This window comes from Ursus maritimus, unplaced genomic scaffold (assembly GCF_017311325.1).
Source record: "Ursus maritimus isolate PB19 unplaced genomic scaffold, ASM1731132v1 scaffold_7, whole genome shotgun sequence".
NCBI classification, from domain to species: Eukaryota; Metazoa; Chordata; class Mammalia; order Carnivora; family Ursidae; genus Ursus; species Ursus maritimus.
In genome coordinates, this window is record NW_024426885.1 from 7233671 (window position 1) to 7248158 (window position 14488).

Genomic DNA, 14488 nt, shown 5'->3' on the forward strand with positions numbered 1-14488 from the left:
ACACTGAGAAACACACGTTTGCCTGACAAAAAGGCAGGCAGTGACATGGACACAAAGATGAGGTTTCTAACAGTAACCGTGTTTTTTAAACCTGGAAATAGCGCCACACTTAGCAACACACATTTTATTGCGGTTGCGGCCTTGAAGCCGCTCACCCTCGTCGTCTCCCATGTTCCTTCTCGTGAAAGGCAAGGGTAGCTGCCGTGGGCGTGGATGCTGTCCCCGGGCCTCCGGACACAGGGACAGTCACCATGCCTTTGCTGGCTTTCCAGACCTACCTCTTAAATGCAGGTGCCCCCCAATTAAAAAGTCACTTCCTGCAACCCTGCACAAACCAGCCCATATTGGCTGGGCTTAGCGGTCCCGATTTCTAGAAGCCCAGACACAGAATCAGATCTAGGGTCTGATAAGGGGACTAATCATAGGCTTGCATTTCCACAATCTAGAGCCGAAACTCATGACTGGGGCCAAACTGGGGACCGGATGCTGACCTCGGGTCATAAATGAAACTGTATCCGAGACTCGGCCAGCATCTACCCCAGTGCACGGATTTCCAGAACCGCACCTGGGGGAGCTTGTGTCGAAGAGACAGGTCTCCCATGCTTGTAAACACGGTTTTATCCACGTAGTGAAAACCGTCCTACACTGTCAGCTACGGGGTTTCGACCACAACAACTGTCATGCGGTTGGCTGGAGCTTGTTCAGAAGGTAGGTCTGGAAGGCCAGACTCAGGTCTGCACTTACAGCCTCTCCAGCCGCGACCACTTCAGGAGGGTCTGACCATGTCGCCCACCCCCTGCCCCAAGAACAGACCTGAGTGTCCTTTCCCAGCCATTCCGGACCTCTGGGACTTTGTGGCTGTGTGTCCTCTCCCACCTCAAACACCTGCCCGTGAGGCTGGGAGCCCCATGTGCTACCTTCTGCCTTCCAGACCACCTTGCAAGTTCTGGGAGCTGATGACCCCATTCGATGGGCTCTGGGGCCTCTGGCTAAGCGTGCAGGGCAGTGCATTTTGTCTCGGATTTCTAAGGCCTACGTTGGATCTCCCGGTTCTTTCCAGGTGCTTATTCCAGCGTCAGCTGCCGGGACAGCTGGTGCTCGCCCAGAGAATCCCAGCAACGGCCTTCAGGCCCCAGAGGCTCCCAGCTGGGTTCCACCTGCGAGGCCTGGAGCAGCAGTGAAGATCTTGGTGCGAATCCGTGCTGCTTGGCAGGCCCTTTCCCCCCTCGGTCATCCCAGCACACTTGGCTAGTCCCTGCTAGGTGAGCAGGGGGTGACCTGAGCAGATGGAGTGGTCGCTGGTGACTGTCATCCGTGATCCTGGCCAGCCCAGCACAGGTGTTTAAGGGCTGCGGTGTAGGGATGCTTTGGCAGAATCTGGTCAGTTGTCAGGACAGGCCTCTCCTGCTGGTCGAACATGTTTATTGTGGCCACTTTACTTTGGGGTAGAACTGCTTCGTTTCTGAAATCTTGAAACAGCCAAATCAAGAAAGCCTCCGGCAGTTTGGTTCTTAACAAGCAATAGAAACCAACTCAGATCTGCAAAAACGAGGCAGAGTTCTGTAAGAAGCCTGTCAGCTGAACCTCACACGGTGTCCGGGAAAGCCAGAAAATGGGTCTCTCAAACACCACGGGGCCGCGTCGTGTGATGGGATCAGCCCGTTTCCCCCTCGGTCACTCTGCTTAGGGAAGCCTATCCCGTTAGGCCAGCTGGAGCCCTGTCAGCCTGTGTCGCCCGGGGAAGAAGCCACTCCTGAGAAATCTGGTGCTATTTGGAGAAGGTGACATTGAGGCCGGTTGACCAGAGAGCTGCCGGTGTCCTCCCTGGGGACCTCCCTTTCCTCTCTCTGAGTCCATGGGGCCTATGGACTTGTCTTCCCCTGGACCATCGGCCACTCATAGCAGAACTCCAGCAACGCGGCCTGGTGTCCTCTTCGTTTTCCACTGAATGTCTCATTGCACAATTTCTTACGTGCAGCTCCAGCCGTAAGTAATACCAGGCCCAAGGAGGGCCATCGGAGCCGGCCTCGAGCTGAGGCACTGCGTCCCTGATCATGAGCACGTCCCTGCTTGTGCTGAGGCGAGCCTGAAACCAGCAAGTAATTGACACCAGGGGAGCCAGCGTTGCCCTGCAGAGTTAATGCTGGACAAGTTGTTAAAAAGGAATATGCTGATTTGTGTGAGTGTGTGTGTGTGTGTGTGTGTGTGTGTGTGTGTGTGTGTGTGCTGTGTCCAACGGCAGCTGGAATTGTTCTGAAATAGAAGGCAAGATTGCAGAAAGGGAGCAGTCGTTTTGACTAGGGGGCCACCAGGACCTCGGCCCCTCCTCATCAGCAGGTGTTTCCTTGGGCTTTGTTGGGTCCCTGGGACTGTACGAGGAGGCTGTCATCGTTCCCTGTTGTTCTTTGGTACGGTCTGTGGTCACCCTTGGCTCTGTCTCCCTGGCTATAAACTGGAAATAAGAGTAACACAGTGGGCTTCTGAATGTCAGTCTTGGGGTTTGAGCAGCGTCTAGTGATTGCTGCCCTAGCTTTTGGTCACAGACTTCAGTTTTTAGTCCATTCTCGTTACAGATTCATCGTACCTGGCTTTCTCCCCCCAGTTCTCCTGGCTGCAGAGGAAATGGGGCACTCCCTCCAGGCCTTGGGGCCGGCCCCGGCCAGGGTAACCCATTTCCCAGAGTCCCTTAAAAGGCTCTTTACAGTAGCACGTCAGCTGCATCCTAATCTACTAAAAATTACTCAAATTGTCGGAAGCACTGAGAGGTGCGTCGGTTGAGGTGAGGCAAGATGGAAAGTCTGTTTACAACTTCACCTCGCTGGCGTTTCCTGGGGTCTTGTGGGAACCTCTGCCCCAACTTCTGTAAGGCTGTAGGGACAGCAGGTGCTGGGTGGGGTGTGGCTTGAATTCCGCCGGATTCTCTGGTGTGCAGGTAGACGAGAGCCTGCTGGGACTGAGGGAGCACGCATGGCACGGTCCCTTTGTCAATAGAAGCGAACCTTGGCGACGCCTTGGCTGAGCTTTCAGTCATCCTCCGTACTGGGGTGCGTGCGGCCCCCCATACTTTGTGCAGGACACACGGGAACCTCACCCGCTCCCACCACCCACGCAGCTGTCCCCGCTCAGCACAACCCCTGTACCTCTCCCTTTCCTGCTTTCCCGTATAGGCCTTGCAGCCCGTATCTGAGCCCGGGGCGTCATCTGGGAGTCCCCGGCTCTCGCAGACGAGCCTCAGCTGCAGTCTGCAGGCGCAGCCTCAGCGAGGGCAAAGGGTGGGTTTCGCCAAAGAGGAGGCGACCCAAGCCAGGGAGGGGGGCGATCACTAGGCAACCTGGAGCTTGTTGCCCAGGTAACGGGATCCCTGCACTGATGCTGTGGATGGACATCTTGTGATGAGGCCCCTCAGCCTCTCCCGATGTCTTGGATGGCTCTAGATGCCTGCCTTGTGCCTGCCCGTCATTTTCCTCTGTGGTTGCTTTTTAATTAACAACTTGGATTTCCCACCATGATCATGAACTCTGCGAACACTGTCTGATTAACACTCTCCCCAGCACCGTTGGACTCAGGTCAGGATGTTCTGCGCCCTGTCGGAGGGGTAGCCTGGGGCAGGTGGGTCAGTCTGCTCCCGCAATCCGAGACCATCGGTCCCCTGAGAGTCCGACGTGGGCTGGGCAGCAGGGTGGACAGCAGCACCAGAATCTGGTGGAAGAAGACGGGCCCTTCGGGATTTGGTCAAAGTCTCACCGTTTCCTTGGCCGAAAGGAAGGGCAGAGGTGGGAACTTTCCTGTGTGCACATCAGGCTGGCACGAGCTGCGGGCTGCCCCCCTTTCAGCTGCTTACTCCGGGGGTCTCTTCCCACTCTGGGCCTCGGGGTCCTCCCCTGTGAAAGGGGATGCAGATGAAATGAGAGGCTGTAGGCCACCATGTGAATTACTGTCCCTCACTTCCCCCTGCAGAGTCAGGGGGCAAAGGTGGTCTCCAGGGGTCCTGACTCAAGATGGCACCCTTGGTGTTTGGGGAATCCCCTCCATTAGCATCCACCCACCTTGACCTCCTGTGGAGCCTACCTGCCAATAGGCCAAGAAGAATACTGGCAGAGGGCTCACCAGCCCCCCAACAAACAGCCGTGGGGTGGGGGAGCCCCTGGTTTCCCACCTGGTACAGAAGACGTTGCAGGCTCGGCTTCATTTAGCTGCCCTGCTTTGGGGATCGAGGCTCTGGGTTCAGTAATGGTTTTGTTGTCACTCACAGGCTGGGAGGGACGGGTCCCTCGTGAGTCCCAGCTCAGGCTGGAGGGAGAGCTGCCGAGAGGAGACCTGCACCCTGGCCCATTCTGAGACCAGGACAAAAAGCCTTTTCTCTGCTTCTCGTTCAAAGAGAAGATTGTCCCGAGCTGGGGAACGGTGGCGTGGGAGGGCCATCCCGGGGCAGAGGCCGTGTGGGCACCACGGGGACACCCTCCCTGCCTCCACGTCCAGTGCTAGTGGGAACCCAGACATCGCTCCAGGTGGGGATTTCTCTTTCAGCGTCTTCCACGAGCGCGTCCCTGTGTGACCAGCCCTGGTGGTCACGTAGGGGCCTCACGTGTGGGGAGCCTCCCACCGGCACCCCGGCGGCCCTTCGGGAGGCCACGTGGCTGAGTGCAGCCTGGGCAGATGGGTCCTGCTGTTGTCGGCTGGAGCCTGTACCCGATGCCTTGTGGTCACACAAAGGTCAGCTGGGCCAGAATGTCCCATGCTGCTGGCAGGGGCTCCAGGAGCCCAGTCATGCCCAGTGAGCCAGGCGGCCACCAGAGGCAAAGACAAGTAGATTCTGTGCGGGAAGAAGGAAGCAAAACCGACTGAGCCCGGCCTTGGTGTGACCACTGTCGGAGTTCGTCTTGACCTCTGAGCATAAGGTGCACAGACAGCCCTCTCGCTTCTACTCGCAGCCTGGGACACTACGCATCAGATTGGTCGAGAAAATGGGAGTTGTCCCACCCTGGCCATCTTGGTGCCACAGTCCCTCTGGAGCCACCAAGACTTGCCAGCATATGCGTTTGAAGGGAACGGTTTGTTGGAGGCTCGAGCCTCCGTAAGCAGCTGCACTGGTCCGCATGGAACGCTTGGGCAGCGTGGAGGGAGGACTCCCTTGCCCTGTGCTCCCTTCACCCCCTCCCAAACTGTAGGGGCAAGTGTCCTGTCTCTCTTGGGCAGCGTCAGGACCCAGGACCGCTCTGACTGGTCCTGGGACCTGAGGAGTGAGCTCGCTGTGCGGTCCTGTGAGAGATTATTTGCTCTCCCAAGTCCCCAGCGAGCTGCTGGGACGGATGGATGGATGGACGGACACACACACACACACACACGCGCCAGGTGAAGAGGGTCCTGAGCTGAGCCCAGGATGCCTGTTTCTCCAGGACGCTCCCATGGGGTGTGGGAGCCATGACCTGTCCCCCTGGTTTCATTTTGTACCTTCCCGTTTGTTTGGAAGGGCAGTGGTGCCAGGGTCGGGCAGGAGGCACAGGAGGGGGCGGGGGAGGGGCCCCCCTGTGGGCCTGGCCAGTACCGGCAGCAGGTGCCCGAGGAAGGTGTGTCTTGAACAGATTCCTGGGCCCGAGTTCCACATGGCAATGGAGTTAGCCCCACGGTGCTTCGCGTTTGCTACGCTTGAGTTTGCTCACGAGACCCAGGTCTCCCTCACCCTTCCACCCAGACAGACCCAGCAGACGGATGTTCCCCTGGGTCTCCTTGGCTTGTCCCAGAATCTTCCCCAGCGACTCCAAAGGAGCCTGTGGTCTTTGAGCCCAGGGGAGCCCCAGTGGCTTTGTGGGTTCGCGGCCCACCCAGGGAGTAGGGAGGGAGCTCTGGGGTCCCGCAGACCTGATGGATGTGGGTAAGGGGGGCACTGTCCCCCAGGGTGGGACAGACCACCGTGCCCACCTACCATATCCTCCTCCCGTCCTCGCAGGTATCCGCCCCCAGATCATGAACGGCCCCCTGCACCCCCGCCCCCTGGTGGCGCTGCTTGACGGCAGAGACTGCACCGTGGAGATGCCCATCCTGAAGGACCTGGCCACCGTGGCCTTCTGTGACGCACAGTCCACTCAGGAGATCCACGAGAAGGTGGGCCCCACCCCCAGGCCGGGGTCGCCCAGGTCAGGTGGCAGCAGCTGCCGTTCAGCGAGGGCTCCTTCCTGTCTCCACCCTCAGGCCTCCCCGGGCTGGGCCCTCTCACACCCCGCCCCGCCCCTCCGGATGCCACCTCCTGTGTGCCCTCCCCTGCGCTGTCACCCAGAGTCACCAGCAGAGCCCGAAGCACAAGCACAGGCCACTCGCCTGGGGAGCGATCGCGCCCACGCCGCGTCCTCTGTGGCGGGTGCGAGGGTGACGGGGGCGAGGGCTCCAGCCTTGCTGTGCTCACCCCGTCCCAGGTTCTAAACGAAGCCGTGGGCGCCATGATGTACCACACCATCACCCTCACCAGGGAGGACCTGGAGAAGTTCAAGGCCCTGAGAGTGATCGTGCGGATAGGCAGCGGCTACGACAACGTGGACATCAAGGCTGCCGGCGAGCTCGGTGAGTGCGGCCGTTCGGAGCGCCAGATACACAGAGGACTGTGCCTCTGCCGGGCGCCCCCCCAGATACACAGAGGACTGTGCCTGCTGCACCCCGAGGCCCCAGCCAGGCTGTCTCCCTGGGGAAGGACCTGAAGCCAGGGGCCCGTCCCTGCAGAGGGGACCCGTGAGAGGCCACAGGTCAGTGTTGACCAGTCAGGACCCGTCACCTGGAAACACAGGTGCTGGGTGCACAGCTCCGGGCTCGGGGAGTGGCCTCCAGTCCTGGCATGGAGCCTCCCCCCGAGGGCCGCTGCCCACCCAGAAACCTGCCCGGGTCAGCACTGACACCGTGGACTGCGGCCCTTGTCGGAGGGGGCAGCAGACGGACACCCAAAGGCAGGAACATGGCTCTGTGACCCCCACCCCCACCCCAGCCCCTGTCTTAGACTCCACGTGTGAGGAGTGTTCGCAGAGCACCGAGAGCAAGCGACCCTCGGCTGGCCTGCTTGCTTCATGAGGGCCCGAGATCCTTCTAAATAAGCCCCCCTGTCTTCGGTCCAGGTTTGCGATGTGCCAGACCTGCTCCTGGGCGCGCGGGCCTGTGCTCCGCCTGCTGGGTACGGGGCGCCCCGAAGCCCCAGGGCTGCTCGCAGGTACCTAGGAACCCCAGCCTCTGCAGTCCCCAACCTTCGGGCATGCTGAGGCCCTGGTGGGCCAGTGGTCCATCTCCCTCCCCACCCCCCAGGACCCCGCGGGCTGCATGCGTGCGCGGCCTCGCGCGGTGAGCTGAGCTGGCGTCCTCCCTACAGCACACGTGCCGCAGCATCGGGCACTTCTGGCCTCCGCTTCCTCCTCCAAGGTCCTAGCCTGGAGGGTGGAGTGAAGGTCCACGGTTTCTTCGAGTGCTTAGCTCCCTCACTTGAACTGGGGGCAGGCGCCGGCCAGAGGGAGCCTGGCTGTGGCGGGGCTGGTGCTGAGTCTGGTGATTCAGGGTAGCGCCAGGGCGCTCTGATATGGCAGGTGGGTCGCCCCACAGGTAAACCCCAGAGGAGGAGGCAGGAGGTGGTCATTCCCCAACAGCTGCCTTTTTCCCCTTCCCCATCCTGGAAGTGGGGGACTGTGTGGCACGTGGCTTGGAAGATCGACCCTGTACAAGAGGAAAAGGCGTGGGTGGCATCAGAATCCAGACTTGTTACGGGGTCTGGAGGAAGCAATGGCTTCCTGTGTCTGCCCCAAGCACTCGCTTCTGGCCTCGGGGTCCTCCTGAGCCTGCCTCGGTTGCCACAAAGAAACTTGGGTGGATAGGAGTCCTCAGAAGCATGTCTAGCGTTACCTCAAATGTTCCATCTTTCTCGGGCACCAACAAGAATATTTTTGTTTGAAAACAAATGTTCTTTGTGCTCTTGGTAGAGCTGAAATCCCAAGTTCAAACAGCGACGGAGAATATAGTTTAGCCCACGGGCGGGGCGGAGGGTCCTCAAATGTGCTTCCCTGCACCCGCCTTCCCATCTCTGCTGTGTGTCCGCCCCTTGCAGCCCAGGAGCCCCGGGCTCCGGTGAGGTGTTCCTGTTGAGTTTCCTTGACGGGAACCAGCCACTTCTTTTCAGGCAGAGATGGGAAGGTCTCCCACGCGAAACTCGCCATCCCTCCATTTGCAGATGCCCCCACACAGCTGGCCCGGGCCAGGAGGGGGACCTCGTTTCCCCAGCCGCACGGCTGCCCTTGCCAGGCAGCTGCCAATTTGAGGAACGGAAAAGGATGTCAACCGTGGCGTTTGCATTGATCCTGGCGCGTGTGGGATTTGGAGAAGGAAAATGGGCCTCTGTCCTGTCTCCAAATTGCACTCCGCAGATCATTCTGTGCCCAGACCTCGTGCAAACGAGGACATGGCTGTAGGTAGCGCTCGTGTCCGGGCCTGAAGTGTGGCCTTCCTGGGAGGATGCTCCTTTCCCAGTGCTCACGGGAGCCTTTGCACGATGCCGGTGGGGACCCTGAGACAGAGGGCTGGAGTCGATGCTGGGAGTGGAGAGCAGGGCGAGGCTCAGGAAACCGCTGACACCCTTCTGGAGCCCTTAGAGGGGTTCGGCCTCTGCACTGTCGCCCCAGGAACCAGGGAGCCGGGAGGAAGCTGGCGGAGGTGGGAGGTTGCTGGAGGCCTCTCACCCGTGGGCCTTTCTAGCAAGCTCCTCTGTCCGGTTTCCAGTTCAGAAAGGTTGACAGCAAAGAGTGAAGCCATTGACAGAAGCAGCAGCTCAGCCACTGGGCTCGGGCCTTGGGGTGAGATGGGTGCTAGAAGCTTCTCATCTTGGCCTCTGGAGGATCGCGCTGATGCAGGCATGACCAGAAGAATGGTTTAGAAAGAGTCCCACCTCAGGAGAGTAGTCAAGGCTGTGGGGTTTTATGGGGAAGGTGCCGTTGCCCTTGGGGCAGGACGGTCCCCGGTGCTGCCAGCAGCCCCTCCATTCAGGGCTGCAGGCTGAACGTGTGCCCCCGCGCCCCCCCGGGTTGGGTGGATGCAGTGCTGTGTGTCACACGGACCCGCGTGGGGACCCCCTCCTCCCGTGTCCCCTCCAGTCTCAGCTCCCAGGGCACAGCTGGCCCCGGGGCCCAGGCGGTTGGCTGGGCGGTGGCAGGGGGTCCACACTCCGCTCTTCCCCTGCCGGCCCCTCTTGCTGGGCTCTGGCCAGCACACATCAGGTTCCTCAGAGGAATGAAAGCATCACAAATGCCCAGCGATTTCCTTGAACCCTGGCTTCTGCCTCCGTCTGTCCAGACTGTGAAAAGCCCTGGCTTCTCGCTCAGCCCACACTCCAGGCCTGCTTGTTTCACATGGAGTCATTATGGCTGTTCTGCAGAACTGACCTCCAGCACGTGGAAAGTTCGGCAGCCTCGATCTCAGTCAGACCCTTGGTCCCCTGGCAGGTGGCTAGGACCAGGGGGGGGTGATGTGCTCATGGGGGCTTTTACTCTCTGAGCTATCTATCCTCCTGAGGGGGTCCCTGAGACCCTGGACCTCAGGGCAGCCCTCGTGGGGTGGTCACGCAGCTACTAGAAAGGGGGTGCTCAGCACGGAGGGTCCTGTGGTCCTGTTTTCCATCCAGTGGAGCCACAGCGGCTCTGGTGCTCTTGTCCCCACTGCCGGGCTTGAGAAGGTCGAGGAGGGCAGGGCTGCCTTCTTGGTGACCCTGCCCCCGTGTTCCTTGGGTCCCAACCTGGGATTAAAAAGTGGTTTTCTGAGCTGGTCTGACAAGCTGCTTGGATATCTGTGTCCCTCAGAAAGCTGCTTGCCTGACAGACCCCAGCCTGGCTCCCAAGCCCCCTCCGCAGGCCCCATGCCTGGTGAGGCGTCCGTGTTCCCTGCCACATCCCACCCTGGCCCTCTGTTCCTGCGCCCCTCCTCCCATGTCTGGCAGACATTCGCATTCTTCCCCCAGACACCCTCCTACCAGGGAAGGCCAGTGCCTAGCTGTGCCTGCCTGGGACGTGGGGTGGTTCTTCGAGCAGCCCCTCGGCCGCAGAGCCTGCGGACCCGCCCTCACCAGCTGCCCCCAGCCCTAAACGCTCTTTCTGAGAGCAGGGCAGGCCCGCCGTCTGCCGTGTTCTTTCTGCCCGAGCAGGATTGTGGGCAGGGCCCACCGAACAGGCATGGGGCTGAATTCAGGCTTCAGCTCCGTCCCGGCCCCGCCCGGGCCCGTGTTGAGGGGGTGGGTTCCTAATTCTTCCATCTTGCCCTTTTTCAAAACAAGTAGTAACATGCTCATCACAAGAGACTTAAAATACAGTTAACAAAAGGCCAGTCTCTTGACCCCAGCTCCGCCCCAGGAGGAAGCTCCGGAGGGTGCACGGTAAGGAGTCCGGTCGACCCGGTCAGGAGGGGCTCTGCACACTGGTTTCCTGCTGTTCCACGGTGGACACGGGCAGGTTTCCAGCTCTTGGCTGCTCACCCCGTCCAGCTGCCCACAGCTTGCTTCCCAGAAACACGGGGTCTAGAAGCAAAGGGTGGGCAGGACGTGGGGTCCGTGGGAGCCTGGGGGGGAGGTGCGGCAAGCCTGGGATGGATGTGGGGGCTGAGGCTGAGTGTCCCCCAGGTGACACGCAGGCCTCAGAGAGCCTGACCTACCCGGGGCCACACGCCCTGTCCGTGGCTGAAGGGCCAGCTCTGCCAGGGAGCCCCGGAGCTCCCCCTGCAGAGTCGGGGGTCCTCACCCGGGGCCTGGCCCTGTCCTCTCCAGGCATCGCCGTGTGCAACATCCCGTCCGCGGCCGTGGAAGAGACGGCCGACTCCACCATCTGCCACATCCTCAACCTGTACCGGCGGAACACGTGGCTGTACCAGGCGCTGCGGGAAGGCACGCGGGTCCAGAGCGTCGAGCAGATCCGGGAGGTGGCCTCGGGAGCAGCCCGCATCCGCGGGGAGACGTTGGGCCTCATCGGCTTCGGTACGTGCAGCTGCCCAGCCCGTCCCCCACCCGCCAGTGCTGGCGCAGGGACCCCTCCCTTCCCCCCCCCCAGGAAGAGCCAGGGGGCAGGGTGGGGGGCGAGGCCGATGAGGGAATTCCCCCTTGGAGGTGGGTCTGCAGGGCTGGGTAGGGAGCACACGGCAGCAAGGGGGCTGTGTGCCTGCTAACTGCCCCCGGCAGGGGCTGCTGGGGGTGCCTTGCGGAGACGCCAGCGGGTTTGGGGCTCAAATGGGGGCTGGTGGCTAAGCGGAGACCTGGGCCGTGGGCCAGGCCCAGCCCCTGGAAACCCTCCAATGCCAGGCCAGGGTGGCAGCAGGGAGTCCCTGAAGGATTTCAGGCAGGAAGGTAGCACGGTCAGGTCATCAGCTTAGAAAGCTCACTGGGGGTGGAGGCAGGGAAAGGTCCTCCTGGAGTCGGCTGGTGGCCCTGTGAGTGTCTTGGGCGGGTTACCAAGGGCAGGGAGCTGTGCCGGGATGCAGCCCGATGACGTAGTGCTGACAACACAGGGGCTCAGGTGGGCCCCACGCTGCACACAGGGGGCTTTTACTGCTGAATCTCAGCCCCACCACTTGGCCATTCCATGACCTGGAAGAAATTCCCTGACCTCTCAGCCTCGGTGTCCCAGTCTATACATTGGGAAGGGCATGCTACACATGGCTGCCTCTTAGGATTCAAAGAAGGCACGAGAAGCATGTGGGGTGGGTAGTAAGTGCTGGGCCTGGCTTCCAGAGGGCTCTCCAAGCTGTCATTCAGCCCTTAGTTCAGAGCTCTGTTTCCAGAAAACCAAGGGTCAGGACCCCTGGGGTGGCCTCTGGGTGCCAGCTTGAACAAGGTAGAGGGAGCTGGGTTTCTTTGAGGAGTGCACATCTTTCTAACTCCCCAGGGTGAGTTTAAGAACCCACGTTTAGGGGTGATCACACTCATGAAAGCATTCTTCTGTTTACAAAGGAGCCCTTCTTTTTTTTCTTGAGTGTCCGCCGCAAATGCCAACAGGGACGGGGGTGCCTATGTGAGCACCACAGCGCCCTCTGCTGGCGCCCGCTGGGCCTCCTTTTGCTCCGCACAGTCCGTCGTCCTTGAGATGGTTCTTAGAATGTCGTTCGCGTTCTCCACCCCGCAGTGGCTGAGCCCTTTGCCATCCTTTGAAGATGCTTTCAGTTTACCGAGGCCAGTCCTGTGGTTTGAGCCCCGTTTACTCGAGACTAAGCCAGCACCGTCTCAGCCCCCGCTCCCCGTGCTCTCTGATTGCAAGGTCGCCTTGCTGCCTTTCAGGTCTGTGTGTAGCCTTCCAGAAGTGGAGACAGGGCTCCGACGGGCAGAGGCGTAGTCGGAGGCTGCCCAGTGCCTCCGGAAAACATTCACTTGCCTGAGGCTCCGCTACAAGCAGCTGCAGCACCTGGAGTGCGGGGCGGCCCGGCCCTGAGCGTGGCCCCAGCCCGGGTTGCTGGTGGGATGGTGCTCGGGGACAGCCACCAAGTTGGGACCATGTATGAACATTGGAAGGGAAAGCCAGCCAAAGGCAGCAGTGGGTGGTTTTTTTGTTTTTTTGTTTTTTTGTTTTTGTTTTTTTTTGATCCAATCAGTCACAGAATTAAGTCATTAGGTCTTGTAGAAACTTAGGAAAACCTCACGGCTAACGGAGAAGCCAGAGACGAGGGTTAGGGGACATATGAAAAGCAGACACTGGAAAATCACAGGCCGGGAAGCCCTGTCTCGAGGCAAAGTGTGTTAGGAAGCAGAAGTCGAGAGGGGGCGTTACTGTGTGGGCTGTGAGCATGGGGGCGTGTCCCATACTGCAGGGATGGCAGAGGGGTGTTGCAGGCCGCTGGCACTGTTCCCTCCACCTTGTCACCTTTGTCATGCCTGCCTGTCCGCTGGGGGGGGGGTGTGGCTACAGTTCCTGGTTCACTGCCTCCAAGTGATGACACTGGGGAGGGAGGCCAGGAGGGACAGCTAGCCTCCCGAGACTGAAGCCCATAGACTGAAGCCCAGCAGCAGCGGGAGCAGTCCACCTCCAGTTGCCCTCCTGTGCGCTTCCTGTTTGGGAAGAGACACCTTCCCGGTTTCCCGCTCCTTCCCCTGCACCGCGGGGCAGTGTTTTCAGATAGACAGGGATTCTGCACGCTTCCCAGGGGAGCCCATTCCAGCGTCACGCACACCACTGTTTTCAAGCCGAAAACAGCTCTGGGAAGCAGGAGGCACAGGCCATGGGGTTCCGTGGGTTTGTCCAAATGACCACCATTTGGGAGTCAGGGAGGCCTTCGTGTCCTGTTGGGTGGTATGGGTGACTAAGCCGCTAGAGAGGGGCCTGGGACTCCCCCAGGTCAGGACCAGCCTGCACACCCGAGAATTAGCCTGACCCATCCATGGCTCCACCGCCCCATCAAAGTGAGTCCTCCGTACCAGTCTGTGCTCAGGCCGCTCGGCAGGGTCCGTTTTGATCCCTGTGCCCCTTCCATGAGCAAACCCCGTGCTAATTGGCAAGAAAACATTCTCTTACTGCCCTCGCTGTCTCAAGAGAGGAAGCTGGGGTTAAGAAGCCTGTTGTGTACCCAGAAACCTAGGGGAGAGAGAAATATGAATGGGAGGCTATGGTGATGGCTGGAACTGGGGGAGGAGCACATGGTATTCTTTCTAGCTATGTTGTTTCAAAATGTCCATCGTAAGAACTTTGACACATACACACACACCCACACCCCATACCCCACAATGCAGACAAGGCCCCGCACTCCTCCCCCAGGAAGCTTGGCCGCACTTCAGCCCCAGGAAGCTAAGGAGACGTGCTGGCCAAGAGCATCACCAAGCTTGGGCACGCGGCGCCTCCGGCAGCCTCCTGTTGGTCCCACTGCCGGCGGGGACAGCGAGGGCCCACACAAGGTGTGGCGTCTGGGGCGCCGAGCCCGCTCACCTGGACGCTCTCTCTCCGCACAGGTCGCACGGGGCAGGCGGCTGCTGTCCGAGCCAAGGCCTTTGGATTCAGCGTCATATTTTATGACCCCTACTTGCAGGATGGGATCGAACGGTCCCTCGGCGTGCAGAGGGTCTACACCCTGCAGGACTTACTGTATCAGAGCGACTGTGTCTCCTTGCACTGTAATCTCAACGAGCATAACCACCACCTCATCAATGACTTTACTATAAAGCAGGTAACTGGACACAGATAACTCTCAGCCCCTGCCTGGAAACTTGCATCCAAACAAAAGGGAGGGACGGGAAGTGGTCCGTGGACACGCACACGAAAGGGAAGACCGTCCCCCAGGACATCAGTGAGGGGCCAGGTGAGGCCCCAGCACGGGATGGGCCACGTCAAGCTGGGGCAGACAGGCTGGCCCAGGACCCAGCAGGGACCTGTCTTAATCAGGTTTGGCCTCCGAGAAGCAACAGGCAGGTGACAGGTCCCAACTCCGGCCTGCCCGCCTTATGGCCCTCTCTCAGGATCTGCAGAAACCGACCCAGCTGCCACCAGCTGTCGCTGCCACCACCCCCCCCCCC

General features: G+C 60.3%; 1 protein-coding gene across 4 annotated transcripts in view; it reads left to right on the forward strand.

The window, feature by feature from the left end:
• CTBP2 (C-terminal binding protein 2) overlaps positions 1 to 14488 on the forward strand; it is a 157460-nt gene that overhangs the window by 138380 nt on the left and 4592 nt on the right. For all 4 annotated transcript variants that reach the window (XM_040624251.1, XM_040624249.1, XM_040624252.1 and 1 more), the window contains 4 exons: positions 5948 to 6102; positions 6411 to 6555; positions 10769 to 10975; positions 13928 to 14142. In XM_040624251.1, the coding sequence (XP_040480185.1) occupies positions 5948 to 6102; positions 6411 to 6555; positions 10769 to 10975; positions 13928 to 14142 (722 nt within the window). The remainder of the gene's footprint in view (positions 1 to 5947; positions 6103 to 6410; positions 6556 to 10768; positions 10976 to 13927; positions 14143 to 14488) is intronic.